We start from the raw sequence: 27,878 nt of genomic DNA on the forward strand, positions 1-27,878 counted from the left end.
GTCATGGCAACCACTGGTTCCTAACACCACCACTGTAAAGAAACCTGAAAAACTGGTGGAATTCCCCTTTAAGCTTACAGGAGACTCAGTAACTCAGTCGCTGTTAATGATTTATTACGACGTTGCTACATTCACTGGACTCTATGTTAGGTTCAGTTAGGGCTGTGGTGTGAGGGCCTGTATTATTTCAGCGAGAAGTAATGCCATTTTCACAAAACAGCCCCAAACTGATTCATAATAAGCCTACAGTTCAAGCTCTATGTGGAACAGCAAAAAATTCAATTATTCATTTTTCTGTTTTAGCGTTTTTAAATTACCATGATGCATGTTTCTTATTACTGATATTGTCATTGGGCCTTATTCTCCAATATCTTCCCAAGTTTGATCTTAAATTTGGTAGAAAGATCCTAATAATAGTCTACGTCAGAGTCATGACGTGTACTTAAAGCGCAGAACTGTTCTCACCTTTGTGCTCTTGAGTGTGTGTAGATTCTGTTCTTACTGGTGAGTCAGAATCTTCATCAAAATTGCATAAGTGGGTTTTAAGAAGAAATTTTCTCTTAAGAACAGGTGGCGAATAAGGCCCGTCGTTTCCTTTCTTTAATTCAAAATTTGTTTTCAGAACTTTTAACTCTTAATTGTTTTATAAAATATGCAAATTGTAAAATATATTGGTTTTAATAATTAGATAAAAAAGGAATAGATTCACATTATAAAAATAAAAGTTTGGGGGAAAAGGAAACAGATGTTATCTTCAAACCTCACTGCGTCGTGTCTTTGTAATTCGAATTGTAATCCTAAATTGGGTCCTGGTGTTTGTCATGCTTGTGAGAATAAACCAGTGAAACCAGTCATGAGTTGAAAACACTGGGAATTTTGGTGCAGACATGCTTCTAGAGTTGAGATAGAAAATTGCAAACTCTGTCATAAAATTGTTTATATGAAGCTCTTATTATGATACGCTGCTTTTTATTCTTTTGTTAGCCAGTTAATAATAGACAATAACATTTCTGGACAAATGGGATGATTTGACCTGATTTTCTTTATACATACTCTGCAGTTTGTAAATTCACAAGTCTGTTTTAGTTGAGCCTCAGGAGGAAAAGTTTGAATACCTCTGTTCTAGAGTCATGCAGCAAAAACACAGCTTAAAACTGCACTTGGTGTTCGCATGACTACTACTGCTGTTTACCGCACGGCTGGTATAAAAGGCCTCAGTGGTTAATTCAAGAGTACAATGTGACAGTCAGCAGTGAGGCACACAAACGTCATGGTCACCAAGGCTGCGCTGCCAATGAAAAACAAACAAACAAAAAAAAGAAACTATTTAAATATAGTCTTGGTCGTGTGGGGATCATTGCAGCCCCTTGAACACGTACCACACATGTCCACTTTGTTACAGACTGTAGCTCATCTTTTACTGTACAGTTTATAAGCCCCCTCTACCCTCATCAGTGCAAGGAGACCACCACAGGACCACTACAGACCAGATATTATTTGGGTGGTGAACTGTTCCCAGCACAGCATTGACACCGACATGGTAGCAGGTGGTTTTTGGAGGCCTGTCTGCAGGTATTCCTGCAGTGTGCTGCCCAACATCAGGGTTCTCTGTTACTGAGCCTTTAATCTTCCAAGAACTGCATCTAATCATCTTCGTCTTCCTCTCCAACGATCTCCAAATCCTCACTCAGTCTCTGCAGCGCCTCCGTCACGTAACTAGGCAGAGCTGATTCAATATCAGCTCCATCTCCTGAGTCCTCTCTCTCTGTGGAAGAGCTTGCTTCTGCGTCCTTCGCGCCCTCCACTGCCTCTTCCACGCGAGCGCTTCTTCTGAACGTCCGGCGGTTCCTGCTGCGCCGAGACTGGTTACAGTGGAGAGTGCGTCTGCGGTGCCACTGGCTGAGGGACTTGTGGGCCTCCGCGCTGAGTTGGCGCGCCGCCAGCCGAGGCTGGAAACTGCTGATGTAGTACAGAGCAGCGTAGAGGGACGTCAGGTAGTATCCACCTAAGATATAGAGAGAAAGAGAGGGAGAAAAATGTTTATTTATTTATCCTCTAAAAGCTACCTCATGCTTCCACTAACTGGCCACGTTATTAGAAACTCCCACCTTCTACTTCCACTAAGTGGCCACTTTATTAGAAACATCAACCTTCTGCTTCCACTAACTGGCCACTTTATTGGAAACACGTCCCTTGTGCTTCCACTAACTGGCCACTTTGTTGGAAACACCTACCTTCTACTTCCACTAACTGGCCACTTTATTGGAAATACCCACCTTCTACTCACCTTCTACTTCCACTAACTGGCCACTTTATTGGAAACACCTCCCTTGTGCTTCCACTAACTAGACACTTTATTAGAAACACCTACCTTCTACTTCCACTAACTGGCCACTTTATTGGAAATACCCACCTTCTACTTCCACTTACTGGCCACTTTATTAGAAACACACACCTTGTGCTTCCACTACCTGATCACATTATTGGAAACACCTATCCTTATTTTACCTATATGCTATATGACTTTAGAAACATCTTAATGATTAAATTATGACAACATTTGAAAAATGTGCCCTGAACTGAATAGATTCAGTATCATATGTCATCATATGCATGTTTATCAAGCATCTAACTATTTGAAAATGCCACAATCAGATTTTATAATTTTTTGTAACTTTATTTGTGTATTAAAGCAGTGAGTGGTTGCAGTACATGCAGGTACACCTCACCCTCCCCCTGTAGTTGAGAAGGGTCCAGCAGCTCCATCATGTAGTCCGTGTCGATCTGCAGAGTGACAACATCACTGCGCAGCAGCACCCAGGTCAGACATGGCAGGAAATCATCAGCCCCGAAAACCACACCTGTCACAAAAGAGACCCCTCAGTGTGCACATTCACATCAACACACACACAAACTTAACCTTGCAATACTTAACATACAGCGTAATTAGGACATCTGCACAACCCATAGACCACCGACATAGAGTTTATTCTGTTAGTGAATTAGTGTTCTCTCTGTATGTGTGAGACAGACCCTCTTTGTTATAGATTTATTGAATTTTCCATTTTCTGTTATTCATTTTTAAGTGTCAGAAATAAATATTTAACAGAAAATAACACTTTAAGCTTCAACAGCTGAATCTACTCTCAGCTGTTTGAGTGTTCAGTGTGTCACTCTTTAACTTTATTACAGCTTCCATTCTTTTCAGGAGACTCACTTTTCAGTCACGTTCAGTCTTAGAAGGTGGTTGATCATTTTCTGAAGTAATCAAACACATTCAGTGATGTTGAGGTCTGGACTCTGGGGTGGTCAGTCCATTGTTTTAAGAACACCAGCAGCTTCTTTGTTTCATAAGAATCTCTTGATCTTCTCAGTGTGCTTGAGGTTTTATCTTGCTTCCGAACAAATTTGTCCCCAAACGTTTCCAGAGACTACTGCGCTAATGATGCGCTAAAATTTGTTCCAGCATTTAAGATCCTTTCAGCCAAAAAACAAAACACCAACTCCAGATGTTGTTTTGCATCCCCAAACTTGCGCTGATCCTCCAGCGTGCTCCACTGATGCTTCGAAGAATCTTAAATTGCTTTGGCTGTTTATGTGATGGGGACAGTTTCGGTGTCTGCCAGGTCTTTCAGGTGGTTGCTAGGAGTCCAATTGTCTCTAATTATTTTGAACTCCAATTTTGGAAGCTCCTCTTTTTCCCACCTATTTTCCCTTCATTATGCAAATGGATTATGGCATATTCTCAGACATGCCCCCTAAAAATGAACTTTACTTTTTCTAGATCACCGTACCAGTACAAGCACTTTTCCTTCGTTCACTTCTGTTTTTTTTTACATAATTTTTATGCATCAAATTGTCCAGCAATACACTATTAGAAAGCCAGAAATCTCAGGGTTTGATTCCTGCAAAGCATTTTATGATCTGTTATTCACAGCAGTAACAATCGTCTCATTTCCATCATGAGTACCGAATGAGCAATGCTAGCAAATCTGTGTGTCCTCACCTTCAGAGCCTCTCTGCTCTCCTCAGAGACACCATAGTCCAAAACATGTGGTCTGATAACACGGCAAGAGCCAGAGATCAGTTTAGAGATCTCTGTGTTACTCTGTGTCAGTAATTCAGACAGTTATTTTGAATGTTGGGGAAAATACTTGAGAGTGTTTGCTTTCAAATAAGATCCAAATCATCACTGTATCCTAAAGTATGAAGGAACAGCGCCCACTTTACTAGGCAAAAATGGGTGACAAAAGGTTAATGGCTGTTTTGATTGAAAATTGACTGACTATAAGTATTAATTAACTGCATTGTAAGTTATGCCTCTGCCCAGAAGTCATGCGCATCAGCGATTTGAGTGTCGTATGAATGGTTTTAACTTCCTGCTCGTGGATATCTCATCTCATTATACACTCACTGGTCACTTTAGTGGAAACACCTGCCCTATAGGCTCAGTACATAGATGTACAGTCATAGACTGCAGCCCATCTATTTGTCACTCATCCTTTACCCCATTCATCAGTGGTAATTTTCTGACCAGAAGAAAGTCACCTGCTAGTGGTCTTGTGGTCCAACATCAAAATAACACCAGCTGTGGCCAGAAACTGACCACTGATGAAGAGCTGGTGGACACAACAGATGAGCAACAGTCTTTGGCATGTGGCCAGATTATATTAGCAGGTTTTCTGCTTATTTTAGTGCACAATTTCTATTTATTTACATATAACTTTTATCCAGGCATTTTCTGTTTTACTGCTTTTTCCCAATGTGCTAAATTTCAGCCAATAAACAGTAGTCATGTACTAAAATGTGCGGACTCTCTGTAGAAGGTGTTACTCATTTTCACTTAGAAAATCAACAAACACATGGAATTTGACCAAACTTCGTCACACGACTGTACATACATGATCATACGTATACTCACCATGCTTGGCGTTGGCGCTCATGCTGTGGTAGATGTTCTTGCAGACTTTGAGCAGAGTGTTCACCTTCTTTGTGGGTGAGTAGTCCTGGTGCATTGTGGCCCAGCGCTGCTGGATCTTCTCCAGCATGACGGTGTCCGGCACCCCGGCCCCTGCCGTGCCCTCCAGCTCCTCCAGGCTGCGGCTGGACAGAGTACGCTGGTTCCCCTGCAGGCGCTGCAGACTGCCGTCGTCCTGCCGTGCCGACTTTATGCACACATACAGATGGGAGCACACTGGCTTTAGGGCCACTTTATGCAGAGCGTTCTCTAACATGGCATCTGGGCAGAGAAAGGGTGACAGTAAAGGCTGAGGAGTTTATCATCCATGTGGATTATAAGCCTAAAAAAATAGCTTGGACATTCAAATTTACACAGTTTCCCCCTTTATCTCCAATGGAATTGATCAGCAAAAACATGTTTGGTGTCAAAAGTTTCTTTACTTTTAGCTATGAGGCTAATAACTAGCAATGGAGGCATTTGTACACCTCTTAGCATCATCCCTGATAGAAAAACCACCAGCAAAACCAGCATATCGCTGTTGTCAGGAGAAAAACCTTGTATCTCCAAAATGGTAACTTTACAGGAGAAGGAAAAAACCTACTTCACTTTCAATGTAAGTCAGTGGAACCAGACTTTTTTCCAAGTAATTTTAGGTCATTTATTTTAGTCCATTCATCATGAAATTTACACACAATGTAAAGAACAACAGGCATTTTCAAATTATGTCAAAAACTAAAAAAAGGTCAAAAATGGAGATACAAGGTTTTCTTTCAACAGCAGCGATATGTTGTGTTTTGGATGCTGGTATGCTGGACAACCATGTTGATCATGCTGGGTGACACCAGCACCAGACCAGCATAAACCAGCTTGGACCAGCTTAGGCCAGCATAGAGTTCATGCTAGTCTGTGTTGGTTTTTCCACCACAGGTGCTGTAGACAAATGGGAAAAATGGACAAAGGTGTGTTTTACAGCTTAAAACTGCAAAATCTTGAAGCCTGAATTTCGTCAAGTGGTGTAAATGATTGAGGCATGTTTTGTTTGCTCCTTTAGTTTTGCGCTGGAGCTATTAGGCTAATGTAGCTAACAAGTACAGCAACTAATTAACATCCCTAGTTAGCATGGTGCTAACTGCATGCCTACATCATCATGTATCGTATCAAACCGTGCAGAGTTAAGTCAGGAAATGGACTTGCTTATGTGGTTTCTGACACTGTTATCTATAAACACCCAAAATGACCCAAAATGAATTGGAAAAAATTCTGGTTCCATTGACTTACATTGAAAGTGAAGTTTGTCTTTTGCTTCTCCTGTAAAGTTATCATTTTGGAGATATGAGGTTTTAGGACAGCAGCGATATGTTGTGTTTTAGATGCTGGTATGCTGGTCAACCAGCATGACCATGCGGGGTGACCAGCTGAGCCAGCCTCAGACCAGCATAAACCAGCATTAACCAGCATAGACCAATATTGAATGAATGTCATGCATTTTTTCAGCAGGGAAAGACATGAATCTGTACTGTTTACTCTTCTTTTGTTGTAATTCAAACAATTTGATTGTTTTGACTGTTATTACTGTCTTATCACTCACTATCGTGTGATTCAAGTGATCATATTACCTCACTATCAAGTGATCATATTATGTGTAAATGGAACCAAAATCACAGCATAACCACTGTCTTTGGGCTTGATGTATCCGTTGTGGGCTGACACCATTTGACACTAGGCAAAAGGAAAATATGACGTGATGGCATGACAAATATGCTAATTAGCGCATTGCATTACCTAGCGGCATTTAGTGACTTTCTGATTAGGCTTCAGCTACTTTCCATTGAAAGTAGTTGGCAACACTGACTAATGTGAGCTCCAGTTTAAATAAGGACTTTTAAGCTAACAGACATGTAAGTAACACATCAAAGCTGTCTTTTATTACTGTAGCCTGTTAGCCAGTTAGCTTTCTGCTGACCTGCTCGGTCTGCTCTAGTGACCCTGCTGAAAAAGAACTATTAGAAACCATTTGGGTTAAAACCTAATAGTTTTGCTTTCTAATGAAAATGGGCTTAATGATTTCTAATAGAGACCACTAGTTTCCTGTGGAACACCTTTAGATCCCATTAGGAAGCCATCGAAAGCATTTACAATCAGCCAATGGTGACCTGTGAAATCATTAGGATCCTTTATAATGTGATATCAACACGTTAATCTTTTCCACTCCTTGAGACCACCGGTGGTTCCAAAACGCACTTCGTCATATTCTTCATAACTTTCATATTTCATAAGCTACGTTCAAAAGGTGGGTGTCATATGAGAGCTGTAACTGTCTTCTTTCCAGTCAAATAGATGGGTAATGTAATTTTGCTGAACTGAAAGTCGACCCATTTTTCCACAAATCTGGGCTATAAACTATAAACAGATGGCGTCTCTTCAGTGATCTGCTCTGTAAAAATTATGTAAAAATTATTTAAAATAATACAAAGAGCGTGTAAGATATTTGGCTTTCAGCAGTAAATTGTAAGCATATAGTAATATGTGTATGATCATAAAACACATGTTCTGTTCATTTGAGGAGAACTTTTAAAAAAAAAGTAAATAAAATAAAAATTTACATTTATTTCATGCAGTTACTGAATAATTTGCCTTACGATTTGATCATGTAAATTCAGATTTAAAAACCAAAAATATACCCTGGTCAAAAAACAAAATTTATACAAAAAAATATATTACAAAAGCGTCAGGAAACAACAGAAACAATTAATGGTTTCTGTGTTTTTTTTCAGCAGGGGAGGGGCAGAATATATCAGTCATAAAGAAAATATTAATAGGTGGACTATAAGCTACCATTACTTGTTAGCTGCATTAGCCTCTTAGCTTCACTTACTTGGCTTACAACTAAAGAAGCAAACTTAAGACACCAAATCTGACTTGGCTTGACTACATTTGGAGTGTGTGGGGGGGAATTTGGTAAATTTTCTGCTGAACTTTGCCTTTAGGTTTAATAATTGATTAATACACCTAAAATTTAGTGGGTTAAAATATTTAAATAATGTTCAATCAGAATGTAATAACAACGTAGAGCACCATTCATACTGCAGCTCAAATGCAGCAGTTCAAATGCTTTACAATTAAAATAGTGAGACAGAAAAGTAAAACAAAAAAGACTAAAAGGGAATATAAAAATGGAATAAAACGAATTAAAGGGCCTGCAGAAAAATAGCTTTTCTCCCCTTTTTTGATATAAAGAAGGTTGAATTAACATAAACACTACAATGTGCACTTCCCAGGCAAATCACAGCTCATATATGGAAGCTAATTTGCTAAGAGGCCATTTTGAATTCATTGTTTCTGTGATGTCACAAGAAAAACTTATTAACATATATCCACCTAGACGTTTAGCCCCACCCATTCATATTGAAATTATAAGAAGTATATCAGCTCTCAAGCTACGTTAACATTACAAACCTCATTGCTCAAATATTTTTTGCTTATATCCGATTTCTCTGACTCGATGACTCACACTCGTTTAGGTAAGTGACTCAAATCTGTCATTAATGTGAACGAACCAGCGTCCTGAAATGACCCTCATGCGCACATCCTACTCAGTAACGTCATGTGAATGAATCACGTGCATCACCAGCAACAAACTAACGAGCAGAACGAGCTTCACTGAAAAGATAAACTCTGATCAGCTCTCAGCTTCATTATTAGAGCGAGACGAAGGAGAAAAAGGTGAGATGAGCTGCTTTTCCACCGTTTACAGGGTTTAACTTCTGTTCGGCGCTGTTGCCATGGTAACACTGAATGAAAGCACATAAATTCCGTTCTGAACGTCACATTAAGGTTGCATGGCCACGAATCAGGTATCCAATCTAGGACCACATATGAAAGTGGCTCAGGTCGGCTTTGAAAAGATCAGATTTGTGTGTCCACACAGCTCTGAAAACATCAGATCTGAGTCACATTAGGGCAAAAAATCGTATTTGTGCCGCTTCAACCTGGTAATGTAAACGTAGCCTAAGTGCTTTTTGAATGAGGCGCAGTACATGGCAGCCAATCAGAATAGAGCGCATTTACATATCAGTCTTAACGGCATAGTAACACATAGCCTGTTTAATTGTAAGGGACAGAGAAAGGTTGGACAATGGAAATTCATTATGTTTGGTACATAAAACCACACAAACCTATAGGAAAATGTAGGATATGGGCCCTTTAAATAAGCTTAAACTTAACTGAATTGCTTAATTGATTTACTCCTACTTCTCTTACCTATTTCAAAATCGGGCGTGTCCCCCAGGCAGTCTATGATGCTCTGGATTTCGGCGTAGTCGTAGAGCGCCTCCTTCAGGGCTGTGAGCGAAGAGCGCACTTCCTGCAGCATCTCTGTGCTGCTCACACCGTAAATCATCCCGCCCTTCAGCGTCTGCTCAATGAAGACCCTCACAGCCTCAGCGAAGGGTCCGTCTTTGCGCTCGCTCATCTCCTGCACACGCTTGTACAGCCGCCGCTGCGGAGACACGAGCCCCCCCAGAGCCAGGCCCACTGCTGAGAGGCGGTTCTTCACCTTGTCTGCCAGTTGGAGGCGGGACGAAGCATGTGACTGGGAGGAGCTCGAAGTGTTCTCGGTCTCAGGCTCCTCCTCCATGCTGCTGACGGACAGGGAGTCCAGCTCCAGGCATGGGGGGTGGAGTAAGGTGGGGGGAGGTGGGGGGTTCAACCAGAACTTGTCCTCCACCCAGGACACGCGGTGGGGGGACTGAGGGGGCTGACTGCTCAAAGAGTCCGTGCTCACTCTCCTCTGAGGATCCGGGTTACTGGAAGAGCTCGACCTGCGCAAAACCACGCCCCCTGAGGTCACTGGAGAGACGGGGGTCTTAACTGGAGACCCTGCTGGAGAGAGGAAATACAACCATGATAAGCATTCAAATTTCCTGCATAATTAAGCAATTAAGATGTAAACAGAGTCATTCAGAGTGGTTTGGTGTGAAACGCTCTGTTCTTGAGAAACAGAGTCAGAATTGTTCAGTGGTGGTGATGGGAACCAGGCGTCCACCTCTAAAAACTGCCTCACAGAAAGTTACTACATGAAATGGCTATGAATTCACTGCCTGATGACTGAGACGCTGTTTTATGATACTTTTGAGAAGATTTTGGCCTTCAAATCCATTCATGGTGGAGGGATACATAATACGCAGGGCGCTGTGAGGCAAAATAGCCCCCAAAGAAAACTCATTATTTCAGATTTTCCACAATTTTACATCTTCAACATTCCACATAAACTCAGATGACTGGTGGTTTTGATAGTAAATAAAATGTCTATATTTGTGTTGTAGTCATGGCCACCCCTGGTTCCTATCACCACCACTGTAAAGAAACCTGAACCATTTCACAACAAACTACTCTGAATCACTCTGATTACATCTCACACACTGAGTTATGAGAAAATGTTAAAAATCAGTGGAATTCCACTGAAACTGATTGTTTTGATTTTTCTGCATTGCCTGGTCATCAGCGGTGCAAATCAATCAATTTGCTTTGATTCTTTCTTTAGGAAACAATTAAATGATTCATGATCATGAAATCTCACATTTCAAATCAAATCAACAAACAAATCATCACTTTTTAACACTGCAAAATTTGACATATATACCATGAACACCCAAAGAACCATTTGCATGCTTAAAACGTTCTTTGCATGATGAAATAGTTCTTCAGATTGATGGACAATGTGTTGTATATGGTTCTATATAGAACATTTTTGAAGCTTGACGTCGTAAAGAAAACAGAACCCTTTTTGGTGCTATATAGAACCATATACAACATGTTCTCCATCAATCTGAAGAACGATTTCATGTTGCAAAGAACCAGTTAAGCATGAAATGGTTCTCTGAGTATATAAAGCAGGTGTTTCTGATAAAGCGGCCAGTGAATGTATAGCATAATGAGATTTTCTATCACCTGAGCTGTCGACACTGGCTGAGGACTCGTCGACTGAGAGGCTTCTCTTCTTAATCCCCCCCCCTTCCCAGTGTCTTGCCGTGCTCAGCCGCCTGTCTCGCCTGTTGATTGGGCGATTAACGAGCCTTTGGCCACCTGATGGGTTGGTGAGCCAGTCATCCCCGTGCTCTTGGAGATACAGGGGGTTGATGATGCACAGAGCCCCATTTGCTGTTGTCAGCTGCCATGAAATGATCAGAATATTGTGATCAGAAAACTGAGAGAGAGATAAATGGTAGATCTGTTCAGAGGAGCCACAAGTTCAGGACAGAATCCAAAGGAAGAGCTGCATTTACAGCAAATCTGTCTGTTTATGTATTTACTATGTCAATTAGTTTTTAAAATTTAGTTTTACTTTGATTGCTTTTTGTTACTTGCCACTACAGAAGCATGTGAAAAATAGTGGGTTCAGGGGGGGCATGATAATTGGTTGTTAGGGCAGTGCTTTCCCCCACCTCCTGCATGTAAAAGAAGCCAGAAGGCAGTTGCTTTGAATTTCCATGAATAAATCTTTGAAGTACATCATAAAAGGTGAATTTGAAACTTCAGCTTTTCCACTTTAACAGTAGAATTGAGATAATATCTTACCAAAGCTGGTCTTATGACATATTATCCAACTTTACAACACTGGAATAACACTAAAAAAGTAGTTCCGGTCACTTTCACTTCCTCTAATGCTGCGTTCACATGTTTACTTTGAAAAAACATTCATTCGCGCCTCGTAGCATTCTGCGACCAACGGCAGCATAAAGCCACGCAAACATTGGCATGTTGACAGCATTGCTGCCACAAATCAGAGGATCATGACCATCAGAGGAGAGCGTTAGATTTTATTTAAGGTGGATAAAGGCAGGATGACACTCTGCACTCTTTCACCTTGTGTTGTATAATTCAACAATGAGATGTTCGGCATTTATGGCTCCCAGAAAAACATCAGCTTTCACTTCATTTTACTGCTGTGGTCGACAGCAGCAGTTGGGAAAACTGAACTCCTGACAGAATATTCCTTTGTTGCCAATGGTGGCAGAAATTTCCAGTGCGGCTCCATTGAAAACAATGGAATATCCACTTTGCCGTCGGCCGTCTACCACCAACATGTGAACGCAGCATAAGGTTTACTAGCATGGTGATCAGAGGTGGCTGTAAAAACTCTCTGCACATGTAACTTAACTTTAAAATGGTTCAAAAACACCTTTAACATAAACTCATTTAGTGTTTTACAAAAATATGCTTCGCATGAACGTTTATTGGTGGAACTTATCAACTGCCTGTTGGCTTCTATTCTTTTATATATATATGCTACAAAAACAGCAGACAGAGTAGGTTGAAAAACAGTGCGCTATTCGTTTAAACCATATGATGAAGAAAGCTGTACCTGTATGCTGCACATTACAGTTTCCTGAGTGTCCGACGTTCCTGGACTCATTGTGTCAGGCTGGAGGTCTGATGAGGGACAAAGCCAGGCCTCTGAAAGTAACACACATCAATAAACATGAGTGAAAGACACTGAGCACCAGTGATAAAGCACTGAACGGTTTAAAGCTCCAGGGAACTGAAACCAGTGTTTTCCTTTTAAGCAGGTTAATCTGGCGGGACACAATAAGCATTTACAGAATGTCCTGTGAATAACTATCCGACATCCAAAATTCTCCTTTTTTTAAGTAAATGGGGCAGTCCTAATCTTCAGTAGTGCTTACATAAGCAGTGACCTCACCAATCACAAGGCTGATGTGGTTTGCCCCACCCACACAGCTTTAACTAAACTGTGTTTAGTCTCTCTGTGCTTGAGACGTGACATTTACAGAGAGAAAGCTAACCAAGCATTCGTCTGCCTGTCGTCTGTCTATTTGTTTGCCTGTCTATCCGTCTGTTTGTCTATCCATGTGTTCGTTTGTCTGTTCAACCAGCTGTACCAGTGTTCCCTGGATGCAGATCCAGCAGTAAAGTGAATAAGAACCTTCATTAAGGTTCTCCATTTAAAAGCTGGATGATGTTTTTAAAGAGTGGACACTGCGGGGTCGACAGCACCACCTGCACTCTTTTTCACTCATTTCTCCATTTCACTCATGCTGTTCTGCTTAGTTCTGCTTCAGCGCCGTAGCAGGCTGAAAGTGTGCTGAACAGAAAAATAAGCCACACCCACCTAGTTCTATATTATAGATCTGATAAGCAGTATTTATATTTCATATTTCTCTCTTGGAGTTTTAAACTTTGCTGCATATTTAATACAACACTCAATTATAGTAACATACAAACACTTAATATTTTTCGTAACATTCCCTGGAACATATTTTAAGAAAGTAAAACCTTGAAAAAGGTGTAATTAAATGTATCTGAAATCCTGAGTGGACGGGCAAAATTAAAGGACTAACTTGGACCCAGCTGTGAAACGTGATGGCCCGGTTGTTCCGCCACGTTGCGCACCCATATAGGGACCGACAAACACAGAGGCAACACGTCCCTGAGAGAGAGAGCGAGAGAGAGAGAGAGAGAGAAAGAGAGAGAGAGAGAGAAGGTGTGAGGTTGAGGTGAGTATGTACATACGCTGTTTGTCCAAAAGTATCCTGCACTGTACTCCACTGTGCTGTTATGTATTGTACTATACTGTACCATACTGCTTTACTGTGCAGTACTGTATTATATTCTGCAGTACTTTCCTGCATTGTATCATACTGTACTACACTGTGCTGCAGTGTATTATACTGTACTGTATTGTGCTGTACTATTCCAGACTGTTTTGAACTGCATTGAACTGCACTGCATTGTGCTGTACTGTACTGTGGTATACTGTACTGCATTGTATTATACTGTACTGTACTGTGGTATACTATACAGCATCATATTATACTGTACTGTACTTTTTTGTACTATTCTGTGCTGTACTGTATTGTATACTGTACTGCACTGCATTGTATCATACTGTACGATATTGTACTGTGCTGTGCTACATTGCATTGTGCTGTATTGTATTATACTGTCCTGCATTGTATTCTACTGTACTGTACTGTACAGTATTGTGCAGTACTGTACCATGTGGTATTGCACTGTGCTGTACTGTACTGCATTTAAAAATATTATCAAGAAATACCACATTTAAAGACAATGCTAATTATAACAGTACACAATAATAATAATCATTAGAAAATATCTGAAAACCAGTCCTCAATGGATTCAGCTGTTTCTATAAACACATTCAGCCTTTGTGTTCCTGAACAGATCTGTGACATTCAAACATGCCTGTACACGCCTGCTACTGTGAAGACTGAGCTCTCACAGCCCTGCTAAACAACAGAAAATGACTCGTTATGAAGTTACCTGCTCAACGTGTAGAAGACCACCAACTGCAGCAGGTCAGAGAAGGCCAGGTGAGACGTAGCTAAGTGCAGAGCTGAATGAGAACAGAGAGTAAGAGTGAGTGAGAGAGAGAGCAAGAGCGAGAGCGAGAGAGAGACAGGATGAGAGAGTGTGAGAAGCTGAGTCAAATAAAGAAACCGGACAAACTAGTGGTAACTTCAGACGCAGGCACATGGAACCAGGAAGCATCATCACGGCTACTGGCGGCCAAGTGTAAACATACTGTGAACCTCTGAGTAACTGTGATACACGCTATTGTGAAGACATTAAAGAACAAGTTCACCAATGCAGGGTGTTGTGAGGCAAAATAGTCCCCCCAAAAAATGATTATTTCAGATTTTCCACTATTTTCCATCATCAACATTCCATATAAACTCAGAAGACTCGTGTAGGTTCACTGGTGGTTTTGGATAGTAAATAAAATCTTATTTTGCTGTTTATATCACTGAACAGTGTGCCCTGCACTGTGATAATGTGCGCTCTTAAAAAACATGGTTCTTCAAGGCTTCTTTAGGAAAGGAATTGGCAATATTTAGAACCAGGAGTTCTATATAGATATATATATATACTTATATAGTTATTTGCATGGTGAAACAGTCCCTGAGACTGATGGAGAATGTGTTGTATATAGTATATATCTATGTAGAACCATCCTGCCTTCTGCCCAGTGACAGCTGGGATAGCCTCCAGCACCCCACCGCGACCCAGAAGGATAAGCGGTTTAGATGATGTATGTATGTATGTATGTATGTAGAACCTTTTTTCATTGTCATAAACATGACATCGTAACAATAGCAGAGCCCTTTTAGGTACTGTATGGAACCATGTACAACACATTCTCCAATCCGAGGAACCATTTAACAATGAAATGACTCTATATAGAACTCATGGTCAAGCTTGTAACAATGGAAGAATATAATATATAATACATATATATATATATATATATATTTTCTATGTTTATATATTCTATACTGTATATAGAACCATGCACAACACATTCCCCATCAATCTGAAGAACTATCGTTTTAAGAGTGCACTATAGTTCACAAGCAAACTATGTGAACCTACAGCTTTGCTGACATGGCTGCTTGCATTTGTGCACATTTATTTTCGCTTCTGCTGCTGTTTTGACTGATAGGCAACTTTCAGAAGCTAAACTGCAAGTCTAAGTCTGTACATGAGCCCTGACTATAATTCCTCACACACATATTTCACAATAGATACTGAATAAAAAGTCAGTTAATAACCGCAATCTAGGAGGGGCATTGCAGCCTAAAATTAGAGTTCACTGTGTTATTTGTGGTATTGCACAGAATACTGTAGCTCAGCATTAAACCCCTGAGACTACTACAAGTCTGTTCTACAGTTTCTCATTAGGTTGAATGAATAACTGACTCTAAATGTAGGTATTGTGATATAAACTGAGTCTGTTCTACAGTTTCTCATTAGGTTAAATGAATAACTGGCTCTAAATGTAGGTATTGTGATATAAACTGAGTCTGTTCTACAGTTTCTCATTAGGTTGAATGAATAACTGGCTCTAAATGTAGGTATTGTGATATAAACTGAGTTTTGTAAACAAAGTCATTCAGAGTGGTTTGATATGAAATGGTTTGTTGTGGAGAAAGCTACAGACTTAGTGACAGGAACCAGGGGTCGTCATGACTACAACACAAATATAGCCATTTTATTTACTATCCAAAGCCACCAGTGAACCTACACGAGTCTTCTGAGTTTATATGGAATGTTGATGATGGAAAACAGTGGAAAAACTGAAAAAATACATTTTCTTTAGGAACTAATTTGTCTTACAATGCCCTGCATGTATCCCTCCAACAAATAAATCAAAATAAATGGATTACAAGACATTTTAGGCCAAAACTTATCACACAGCAATCATAAAACAGTGTCTCAGTCATCAGGCAGTGAATTCATAACCATTTCATGTAATAACTTTCTATGAGGGAGCTTTTAGAGGTGGACGTCTGGTTCCTATCCCCACCACTGTGAACAATTCTGACTCTGTAAGTTTCTCTAGAACAGAGCGTTTCACACCAAACCACTCTGAATGACTGTTTACATCTTACATTTAACTAACGTGGAACTTTTGAAAAATTGGTGGCGTTTCCCTAAAAGGGTAATTATTCAGTAACTACATGGAGAGCAATGCGAACTTAGATGCATGTTATTCTTAAGTTATAAGAGTGATGATAAAACTGGCTACTGACCATTAGAGAGGATAAACACCTGTTTCCTAACATTTGCTTCTCTCACCTGAGCCTGTGTGAAGGATGGGGAAGTCTCGAACGGGGTCTCCTTGCCCCCCCACGGACATGCATAGAACTTTGTTTTGGGAAGAGGAGTCAGGGACCACCAGGAAACTCTGCAGAGAGAGAGAGAGAGAGAGAAAGAGAATGGTGGGGGGATCAGAGGAGCTCAGTAAAGCTGGACGGGGCTAAACTGCTGGTGTTAGCATCATTATTTTGGGGTTGTAACTGCATTTGATCAGATAAACATGGTTAAATGGAGGTTTATGGAGCCCCACCCACTCAGCCTACAGCAGTTTAGCTCCACCCATTCAGCCTACAGCAGTTTAGCCCCGCCCATTCAGCACATAGCAGTTTAGCCCTACCCATTCAGCCTACAGCAGTTTAGCCCCACTCATTCAGCCTACAGCAGTAACACTATAAACAGACGTCAAGGGATAGGACATAAAATTCAAGAAAAATGTAAGATAAAGGCCATTTAACTTCAATCAATGATTCAGATGCATGTTAACTTACTGCTTATACAGTATTTTGTTGTTTGAGTAACAAACATTTCTGCTGACTGTACAGAAGAAGGAAAAACACTCTTATCTTAATGTAATGTAAGTGGATGTAGTGAGATGCACTGGACCATTCAGCATGAAACGCTTACACAATATAAAGCACAGCTGAAGTTCTCAAGAGGCTTAAAAAATAAACTGATGTAGTTTTGAAATGACAGTGAAGAATTTTTTAAACATTTCTGAAGAAATATGCATGCAAAACACACACACACACACACACACATACACATACACACACACGTAAAAGGAAGTTGAGTGGCTGAGAAAACCTAACCCGAAAAAAGAAAAAAAGACTCAGAGTGAGAGAGATGCGAAAGATCTCAGGGTTACTTCAATTCAAACGGAAATCTACACGTCACGGCCTGAACTCCACTGCTGCTAATTTAAGAGGGAATCATTAATCACACAATGACTCATCATGACACGCAAAAAATTTAGTTTATGGTCATTCCAAAAAAATGTCCATTTTTGTGTCCCTAGCGTTTGCAGGTAGTCGTGGCAACCCCTGGTTCCTATCACCACCACTGTAAAGACATCTGTGTTGATAAGTATCTCTACAAATGAATTATCTCACATCAAATCACTCTGATTGTCTTTGTTTACATCTTAACCACTTAATATTAGAAAAAAAATGAATAATCGATGGAATTCCCCTTTAAATGCTGGCACCAATTTAAGCGCATCATTACTGCAGTAGTCTCTAAAAAACGTTTAGGGCAGGCCTGTCAAACTGGGGACCCTCTGGGCCAAAGGGCTGCAGATATTAGTGTTTACCCTAATCTACAACTCTGAATTCAGTTCATGAAGGCCTTACTAATTAGTTAATGAGGTCTGTTCAATGAGGAACGGCGCTAAAGTCTTCAGTGTTTTGCCCCATGAGGACCAGAGCCTGACATATGTGGTTTAGAAAGAAATTCATTCTACAGCAAGATAAGACCTCAAGCAGACTGAGAAGATCAAGACGTTCTTGGGTCAAACTACAGAAATGTCCATTTTTCTATCTGTCCACAGGAGTCACTGGTGTTACCGATCCTCATTGGTGTTACACATAAGAAAGGTAACACCAGAGACATTTTTAATGAAACATGCTTTTTACAAAACAGCTGCTACAGAGCATCAAACCACATGTTGTTAATCATGGAATATCCACTAAAATATGTAATTTAATCCATTTGTATTCTATTTTTTCACAATTACCTCAGAATAAAGTAGGTCACACCAGTGACTTCAGCTAAAAGCTTCATATGAAATCATGAGCTAAATGAGAAAATTTCTGATAACTGAAAGACTCAGTGGACTCACCATGGGCTTTTATTCATAGATCCTCAGAAAACAGGTAAAAGGAAGTCAAGTGATATCATCAGTGTGACTTTTATTTCAAAATAAGAGATTTTTTGTTACACGGTAACACCAGTGACACGACTCCTGGGGACAACAACTTTCATTATATATTTTATAATATTTATTTGGCATTTGTTTTCTTTATGTCATTTAATTTATATATTCCATAGTCATGTATAGATTATTGTAGTTAAAATTGCAGAAAAATTTGTTTTTTTTTTCTACAAAATATGGCCTCAGCCTTCACACATGACTGTGGGGACGAGCTCTTCTGTGGTGCTAGGAATTCTATTTGATTGATTTAAAAAACTATACTGCTAAATTGAGGCTCAAGAAGGTGAAATTGTTAAAGTAACGTATTGTTTTATTTAAAAATATAAATAAATTGTAACCCTAACATGTTTTTGAAATGTTATATATCTGTAAACGCTAGGTGCTCAAAAATGGACGTTTCTGTAGAATGACCCAAGGAGCTGAACAGTGGACTGACCACCCCAGAGTCGAGACCTCAACACCACTGAATGTGTTTGATTACTTTAGAAAATGATCAACCAGCTTCTAAGACTGAACTTTGGAGGTGTGTCTGCAGACTCTTTGGGGAACTGAAAGTGAGTTTCCTGAAAAGAATGGAAGCTGGAATAAAGGTGAAGAGTGACTCACTGACTCACACAGCTGAGAGTAGATTTAGCTGTTTGTAATTTTCTGTTTTAAATATTTTCTGCTTTTTTCCCTGAAACTGAAAAGTGAACAGTTTGCACTTAATGGCTGTTCTGACTGTAATGACTGTTCTCCTTTCTGACTTTTGCTGTATATCATGAAGCTTAAACATATTAAAGGTTATGAAGGTCTGTAAAGCCCCGAAACATAAGATGAGATCAAATTCCCTCTATTCTCCCCGTCAGCGACTCTTACTGGAAGAGCAGACGACTCTTCAGAAATGAAACTCCCCTTCAGCGCTTAAGTAAGTATAATAGCTATGTCTGCAATGTAGACATTGGGACCTCTGGTTCATCATATTTATATTTATTCTTATTTGGAACAGGAAGTATTAGCTTCTATTCACTGTGTACAAAGATAGAGACGTACAGAAGTCAGTTAAACAACAGTCTCAGCACTTAATATAAATACAGCAACACTTTAAAATACTGGTCCACAAATAAGCATTTCTTAATACTTAACTAACTCCTTAGTCACAGTACATTAATGCGTAGACTAACACATCAGGACATAATTCATAATCAATAAAAGACTGAGTCAAACATGAATAGCCCTTTATAAAGAATTATTAAGTAATAACATGTTGCTAACTCATTCGGTTAATTAATAACATGATTTGATATATTAATGTATAATGTCTGTTTGGAGATAATTTACAAATTATAGAATCATAATCTGCAGGAAATACAGGCCGTTTAACCAAATGCAATATTATATATTTTTATAGTTTTGGGCTGAGTTCAGTTACAAAAGATTGCATGATGTGCTGTTAATTTACTTAATCCGTAATCATACGCCAGGAAAAAAGTGAGTATATAATGATAAATTTGCCAATTCTTGGCTTAATATTTTTTGCGCATGGGTCAAATTATAGGCTTCGAACCAATAAGACATCCAAGATACCGATAAGATATCTTTCTGTCAAAAAAGGGTAACAAATATGCTCAGAATATTAAAGAATCTATAATTTTTTGTAAATTATATGTATATGAATAATATAATATCATATTATACTATATAAATTGGTTAAAATTTGTACTGTTTGAATAAAAATCATTAATATACCTTATTAGCTTACCAATAATGTAATCTGCTGAAGGTAAACCAACATGTCACGTGATGAATGCCTTTCTAACAGCATGACTAACAGGTAAGTGTTTATCCTCAGATTAAATAAATATGAAAACTAACTGGTCATTCCACACCAACTCAGCAAGGTAGATCAGATCATGAATTTCCATAATAAGTAAAGGGAAAACAGCCATACAAAATTTTAAAGATGTGGTCCTAATATTTTTCAATTTATTCATTTTTATGGGAAACTGAATTTCCCTTGTTTTCTGGAAATAAAGGTGTTTGATGTAGCATGTAAACATTACATTTTCAAAACCTTCAGTTTCAAAAACGTTCACTCTCCTTGGAAACTACACTGTTTCTGTGATGTTACAAGAAGAAAACTCATGTGCAAATTGTTGCTAAAAAACATGGATCTCCATTTTTTTTCGATTTTTACTTTTCTACATCATTTGATCACGACAGCTGCCCTTTACATTCTGTGAAAATTTCATGTTGAATGGACCAAAAGAAATGCTCCAAAATTGCTCGGAATAAAATCTTTTTACATTAATTTGCATTGAAAGTTAAGAACGTTTTTGCCTTCTACTGTGAAGTTACTATTTTAGAGACACTTGATTTACTTTGGACAGCGATGATATCTCCTCCCATTCAACCTACAACAGTTTAGCCCTGCCTATTCATGCTGAAGTTATAAGGAGCGTTTAATCCCAGACTGCTTTTGTTATTTTTAATAAAGCACAATAAAGGGCAACCAATCAGCACAGAGCTCATTTACATATATCAGTCTTAAAGGCACAGTAACAGAAACAGTCTGTTTAATTCTAAGAGATAAAGAGAGGTTGCAAAATGATCATGTATCATATTATACACAGTTATGTATTTTATGTATGTATTATACATAACATATACATACAAAGAACCCTATATAGTTCTAAATAGCACCAAAAAGCGTAGATAGAAGATAGAAGAACCCTTTTTGGTGTCATATAGAAAAGTTCTATATAGAACCATCTACAGCTCATTCTCCATCAATCTGAAGAACATTTCACCATGCAACGAACCATTTAATCAAGCAAAGGGTTCTTTGAGTGTTTATGGTTCTATACAGAACCATTTTCTTTACTAAAGAACCCTTGAAGAACCATCTTTTTTAAGAGTGCAGGACAAGGGTTCTTTAAAGTTCGCAGCAGCTGGTTCCGAATCAGGTCTTAAGTTACTGCGTTTAACCACAGAACAGCTAAAGTGAGCTGAGATGTGAACCGGATTTAAATACAAATTTAATCTTAAATCAGCTGGTTTTGTGGTAAATTCCCACAAAACGTTACATTTTTATCCCAGATTGTTCAATATTTTGTCTTTGAAACTGAACCTTTCAGTCAGTTCAAAATGTCAAAAATACTTTTTGCGAAATTCAGATTTTTTGGGTAGCATTACTGAAATTTTATTTGACCTAAGATTCTCTTACGCAATCCTGGAAGCTACAGCATGAGTTCAAAACTAAATATCAGAGGCATTTCTGAGCTCAAAAGGGACTGAATCTATTTTCTATTTCCTGAATAACAACAGTTTATGTGCTTCTCCTCCGTCCTTCCTGCTAAAGCTAAGCCTATAGATCTTTAAGTCTCATATATAAATGTATATAATATATAAAGTACATTTCAAATGCATTTAAAGTATTTTAAATGGTGAATTTAGCCAGTATATCTTACCACACTTGCTTGTTACCATCATCCAACATCTCTCTCTCTCTCTCTCTCTCTCTCTCTCTCTCTCTCTCTATCTTTTCTCTCTCTCTCTCTCTCTCTCTCTCTCCCCCCCTCCCCCTCCCCCCCAGCATGACTTGTCTGATTAAGTACTGCTACTTCTGCAATGGTTTGTGATCAAAAGGGAAGTAGACAGAAAAGGAAGCTTATGAACATCCTACAACAATAAGATCAACTGTAACTAATGTTTGTTATTTATGTCTCATTCTATTGTATAGCGTTAAATATTGCTCTGATCCGAACAGCATCTGTACGCTTAGGGTCAGTCACACCTTTCCAGGCTTTCAGTTCTTCATTTAAATGCACTAACCCTGTATTCACAGTGTATTCTGGCTACAGGGGAACCAAACGACACTCCAACTCATCCCAAAGTTATTGGATGGAGCTCCATCACTCCAGAGAACACAGTTCCACTGCTCCACAGCCCAATGCTGTTTATACCCCTCTAGCACACGCTTGGCATTGAGCATGGTGATTCTAGGCTCATGTGCAGCTGCTCTAGAGCATCCCATTCTATTGGTCAGTGCTTTTCTATGGAGATTGTACAAGCTTTCAGCAATGGGTGACCTTAAAATAGCTGAATTCACATATTAGAAGGGCTGTCTGGACACTTTTGGACACCCAGTGGAGACTAACTATATCGTCCTCATCTCACTGTCATTTTTCCTTTCAGAACAGGCTGAACGAAGCTATATGCAGTTAACTAATCTGTTATAATTTCATTTTTCTGTTCAATCAAATAAACACTGTGCGTTCAAATGATGGCAAGTGTTGAATATTTTGCCATAATATTGTAGATACTCATACTGGGGGCAGTCATAGGCTGGAGGTTAGGGGACCAGCCTTGTGACTGGAAGGTCGCCAGTTCGATCCCCTGAGCCAAGAGTACGTGACTGAGGTGCCCTTGAGCAAGACACCTAACCCCCAACTGCTCCCCGGGCACTGTGGATAAGGCTGCCCACCGCTCCAGGCAAGTGTGCTCACTGTGTGTATGTGGTGTTTTACTGCACGGATGGGTTAGATTGTGGAGGTGAAATTTCCTTGTTGTGGGACTAATAAGGGTCTCTTAATCTTAATTCAGGACTGAAGTCCAAATTCTGTTATAAAAACTTTAACCTTTGGCCAAAAAGCATCTATTTCTGCCTCCATTTCTCCTCCATTCACACTGTGATTCATCAACACTGCTATCATATTCATTTATGATACGTAAAGAACATGTACCTAACAAACCTGATATTTGTGTATATTTCTTATCTATTTTGAGTCATAAACTGCCATTTTAAATGAGTGAACGCACCAACATTAATATTTCTCACATTTTTGTGTCTTTTTGTTACTCTGAGCAATAAGGTTTCCATGGCAACGTGATGGGGATTGTGTTCTGAATGTGGTTCACAAACTATCATGCAGCATTCTACAATAAAGGCAGCAGCTTCTTCTATACAATGATAGGAAACACTGCAGCGCACAGAAAGCTCCAATTCCACATGCTGATCCGTTTTACTGACCAGTGTGGATGTGCACGCTCACCATCCACTCTGGAGGAGAGTTTAAACACTTGAAGGAGACAGTCTTAGTGGACCACCCATCATAAGTTAACTGAGACTCACCCCTGCAGGTCTGCCCCAGAGCGCGGCGTGAGCTCCATGCTTGTCCCAAGGGCTTCCCGGGTCCCAGGCTTCCTGACACAGGCGCAGACCATGCAGGAGACTCATGGGACTTTTCTGTTTCGATGAGTCCCCATTGGTTATCTTGTTATGTGAGCTTGTCCTGGAAACAGGAAGAGTATTTATGTGAATGGAACAGAGTTAATGTATCACCATGTGATTTCACTCACTGGCCACTTTATTAGAAACAGCTACCATGTGATTTCACTCACTGGCCACTTCATTAGAAACACCCACCCTGTGATTTCACTCACTGGCCACTTTATTAGAAACACCCATCCTGTGCTTTCACTCACTGGCCATTTTATTAGAAACAGCCACCGCATGCTTTCACTCACTGGCCATTTTATTAGAAACACCCACCCCATGCTTTCACTCACTGGCCACTTTATTAGAAACACCCGCCCTGTGCTCTCACTCACTGGCCACTTTATTAGAAACACCCATCCTGTGCTTTCATTCACTGGCCATTTTATTAGAAACACCCACCCCATGCTTTCACTCACCGGCCATTTTATTAGAAACAGCCACCGCATGCTTTCACTCACTGGCCACTTTATTAGAAACACCCGCCCTGTGCTCTAACTCACTGGCCACTTTATTAGAAACACCCACCCTGTGCTTTCACTCACTGGCCACTTTATTAGAAACAGCCACCCTGTGCTTTCACTCCCTGGCCACTTAGTTAGAAACACTCACCACGTGCTCTCACTCACTGGCCACTTTATTAGAAACACCCACCCTGTGTTTTCACTCACTGGCCACTTTATTAGAAACACCCACCCTGTGTTTTCACTCACTGGCCAGTTTATTAGAAACACCTATCTTGTGATTTCTCTAACTGGCCACATTATTAGAAACACCAACCCACCCTGTGCTTTCACGCACTGGCCACTTTATTAGGAACACTCACCCCATGTTTTCAGTCAATGGCCACTTAATCACTCTTTAATATAATGATGTGAACACGTTGTTTTCTTACCTGCTCCCACTGTGTGTGGGCTCGTCCTCCAGTCCCTTCATCGTCCCTGTTCATCTGGGTGCAGTTGTGACCTTTTCAGGATGTGTGTTCAGGCCTCTTTCAGAACGCTGCTGTGACTCCGCCATCCGTGCTGTGACAACGTAGTCATGACACCGACACGAAACACAAGGAAATGAAGTAAGACACAAAGAAGGAAATTAAGCAATGTGCCGGCAGCGTCGCCACATCCTTTTACCTCAGCTATTTCTACTTTCTCTGCTCTTATCTGGGTGTTGATCTTTTTCTCTGGTATGTTACCAACAGACGTGATGAACGGTGAAATTTTAGGTGTTTTCTCAGCCTGGGGACGGCGGCTATAACGGGTTGTAGAGCTTAGACTGTACAGAAAAGTCAAACAGGCATCAAAAATATGTCAAAAACTCAAAAACGACAAAAAATGAGATAGAAGGTTTTCTTCCGACAGCAGTGATATATGTACACATATATCAAATCTTGGACATATATGCATAATATGGACCATACATATGTGTCTGATAATATATGGATCACATGTACACTGTCCCTCTGATACAAACACTGAAAGACCTTTTTCAAAGCAAAAAATTTAATAAAATACACCAGCGACATATATATGCAATGAAAAAAATTTTATATAACATGGAGCTAGTATATATGATTAATGCTTTCTAACTTATATTGTTAAATATGTGTTACACATATATGTTTGTATAGGGTGATGTATAACTGAAATATATTTCTCATATTTGGAAAGGGCCAATTTCAAATAAGTTGGCATATATGTCACATATGTGATAAATAAACCTTCAGTATATGAGGGAAATCCATATACACTAATGTATGTCACATATTTCAAATACATGTATTGCCATATATCAGATTTCCATCTGGGGATATCAGATTCCATATGGGGATATAAGAGGACTCCTTGTCCGAGGCCTAGTTACAGCTGCTAAGCTACGATTGGACAATTAGTATATGGTATATATACCATATAAGTGCACATAAAGGTTTACAGTAGTTTATTACAGTTATGCTTATTACCCCTCCTCTGCAACATTTATCACTGGAAAGGGACCACCACAGGACCACCACTGACTGGATGGTCTATTATTAGGTCTCCAGTGAGGAACCCTCTGGAGGCCTGATGACTTTTGTGAAATAAACACATAAATGTCTGTAATTTTTAGGTAATTTTTGATTTAATGGAATCATCATGCTTGTTGTTTCACTGTTGGAATTTGGTTGGAAACAAAAGGGTTAAAATCTGGACAGAAGATGATCCAATAAGGATTGTTCTCTCTTGGTATGTAGATATCAGATATAACTGAGCTGCTCTCCCATTGGTCAGGACTTCAGGAACTGGACTGAAGACCTTACACGTTCGATTAACTACCAACATAACTAGAAAGCGGATCAACCAAGAAGATTAGATTAAACATCTTCTGGAGGTTCTAGATACGTCACCAACTGTGAATACGAGTCTAAGCAGTCTTCTGGTTAGTTGTGAGGAATGTAAAACAATGTCAGCAGCTCAATGTCAGAACTCTTTACTGAAAGAGTCACTGTAACACTGATACAAGCTCAAATATAAGCTAATGTCTGTTACAAGCTTCAGATAAAAAATATGGAATGACTTTTAAAAGATTAAAATGTTTGTGTTTAAACTAGAACAGCCCAAAAATGTCCATGTGAATAACTGCTAGCTCATCGCTAACATACTACTAGAATCCCATAAAGGCACTAGCAGAAATTAACATTATTGTAGTGGTGGGTTCTTGTTTATGAACATTTATTTTGAGATTTACTGCTTGAACTGAAGGATCAGCTCTAATATTTAAGCTTAGCTCTATTTAGAGGTGGTCAATATGATGATATTTTATAGTTATTGTGACAAATTCTGTTGCAATACTCATTTCTGATAATATCCATGATATTCTCAGTACATAAAGAACACTGATGAACTTTTTTAGGATATTTAAAATGTGGCTCTTTTTCTGATCCAGCTTATGAAGCTTCAGAGAACCTAGATATCGTGATTATGTATCGTGTGTCGTGAAAATGTCTTGAAGTATCGTGATATGCTATTTTTGCCATATCGCCCGGCTTACGGCAGGCGTTTCTGATAAAATGTCCAATAAGTATGACTAGTTCATGGTGTTTCTGTTATTTTGTCCACTCCCTGTGCCTCTCTATTGATATCTAAGCCCTCATCTGAGCTGATCGGATGAAAATTGGGGGAAAAGCGGCCCCATTGATTCATGATATCATCAAGCATTTGAACCCCTTTAAACTTTAAATTCAGGTCTACTGTAAATAGAATAGTTTGGTAGCCACTATGAGTCTAATATTCAATATATAAGACTTAGGAAATGAAGCACGGATCCATTTATGGCTCTTAAAGAGCTTAAGTGGTTTTAACAGATAAAAACTGAAAACAGAATGATCAAAATGAGTGATTTTAAGGCAGAAAGGTTCATCAGCAGTGAAAAATGTGAAGTACATCAACACAGCTACTACTGTAAGTGTTTAAAGTGATGTACATGTTCAAGGTCATTTCAGCGCAGCACTCTGTGGTCTACGAACGTTCAGTCAGACTAACACTCTAAACTCAACACGTAGAACCAGCAAATTGTCACACCAAACATTAAAAAAAGTTAGAAGTGATAACTCACATGTGACGACTCTCTGGATGCTTCTACAACGTTTCTTCACTTTCTTCGCAGCTGCCACCCACTGAGCATCACGCCTACAGCTCCTCGCTGCACGGCCTTCCCCGGCGCTCAGCACCTCCCTACTGCCAGTCACAGCTGTCAAAGGTTCACTTTCACAGCCGTTCAGCAAAGGGTTTCTCCTCTCCTGCTGGAGTTGACTGGACCTGCACCGGTCTGGTCAGCTGGAACAATGTGTGATATTTCTCCTTTTTTTTCTTTTTTTTTAAAAAACACACCCAGTTTTGAGCTATTGTGTGTGTGTGTGTCAGTGTGTGTGAGTGTGTGTTTCCTCTCTCTGTGGTAAACCTCTCTATTTCACTCACACACACACGCACACGCTCACTAACAGGCAGAGCTGAGCTGCTTTGAACTGAACAGGCTTTCTCAGTACATGTACACTGACAGACGGAGTCGGCATCCTGACGCTCTGTCCTATATTTATAGAGCTGTATGCAAAAGTTTGT

At 39.6% G+C, this 27,878-nt stretch overlaps 1 protein-coding gene across 3 annotated transcripts; it reads right to left on the minus strand.

The window, feature by feature from the left end:
- rinl (Ras and Rab interactor-like) lies at positions 1-27,677 on the minus strand. Of its 3 annotated transcripts, none has more exons than XM_036556769.1 (12): positions 27,376-27,677; positions 24,683-24,812; positions 23,644-23,803; positions 16,580-16,688; positions 14,264-14,336; positions 13,321-13,409; positions 12,324-12,415; positions 10,910-11,129; positions 9,221-9,838; positions 4,922-5,239; positions 2,730-2,861; positions 1-2,005 (listed from the first exon to the last, which is right to left on the minus strand). In XM_036556769.1, the coding sequence occupies exons 2-12, from the start codon at positions 24,721-24,723 to the stop codon at positions 1,644-1,646; spliced, it is 2,214 nt and encodes a 737-aa protein (XP_036412662.1). In that variant the 5' UTR covers positions 24,724-24,812; positions 27,376-27,677; the 3' UTR covers positions 1-1,643. The 3 variants fall into 3 exon arrangements, with proteins under 3 accessions (XP_036412662.1, XP_036412661.1, XP_036412663.1); XM_036556768.1 differs by having other exon boundaries at positions 9,221-9,841; XM_036556770.1 differs by lacking the exons at positions 23,644-23,803; positions 24,683-24,812; positions 27,376-27,677 and adding an exon at positions 21,980-22,015 and having other exon boundaries at positions 9,221-9,841.
- Between the last annotated feature and the right edge of the window lie 201 nt (positions 27,678-27,878).

This window comes from Colossoma macropomum, unplaced genomic scaffold, assembly GCF_904425465.1.
Source record: "Colossoma macropomum unplaced genomic scaffold, Colossoma_macropomum, whole genome shotgun sequence".
Taxonomy (NCBI): Eukaryota; Metazoa; Chordata; class Actinopteri; order Characiformes; family Serrasalmidae; genus Colossoma; species Colossoma macropomum.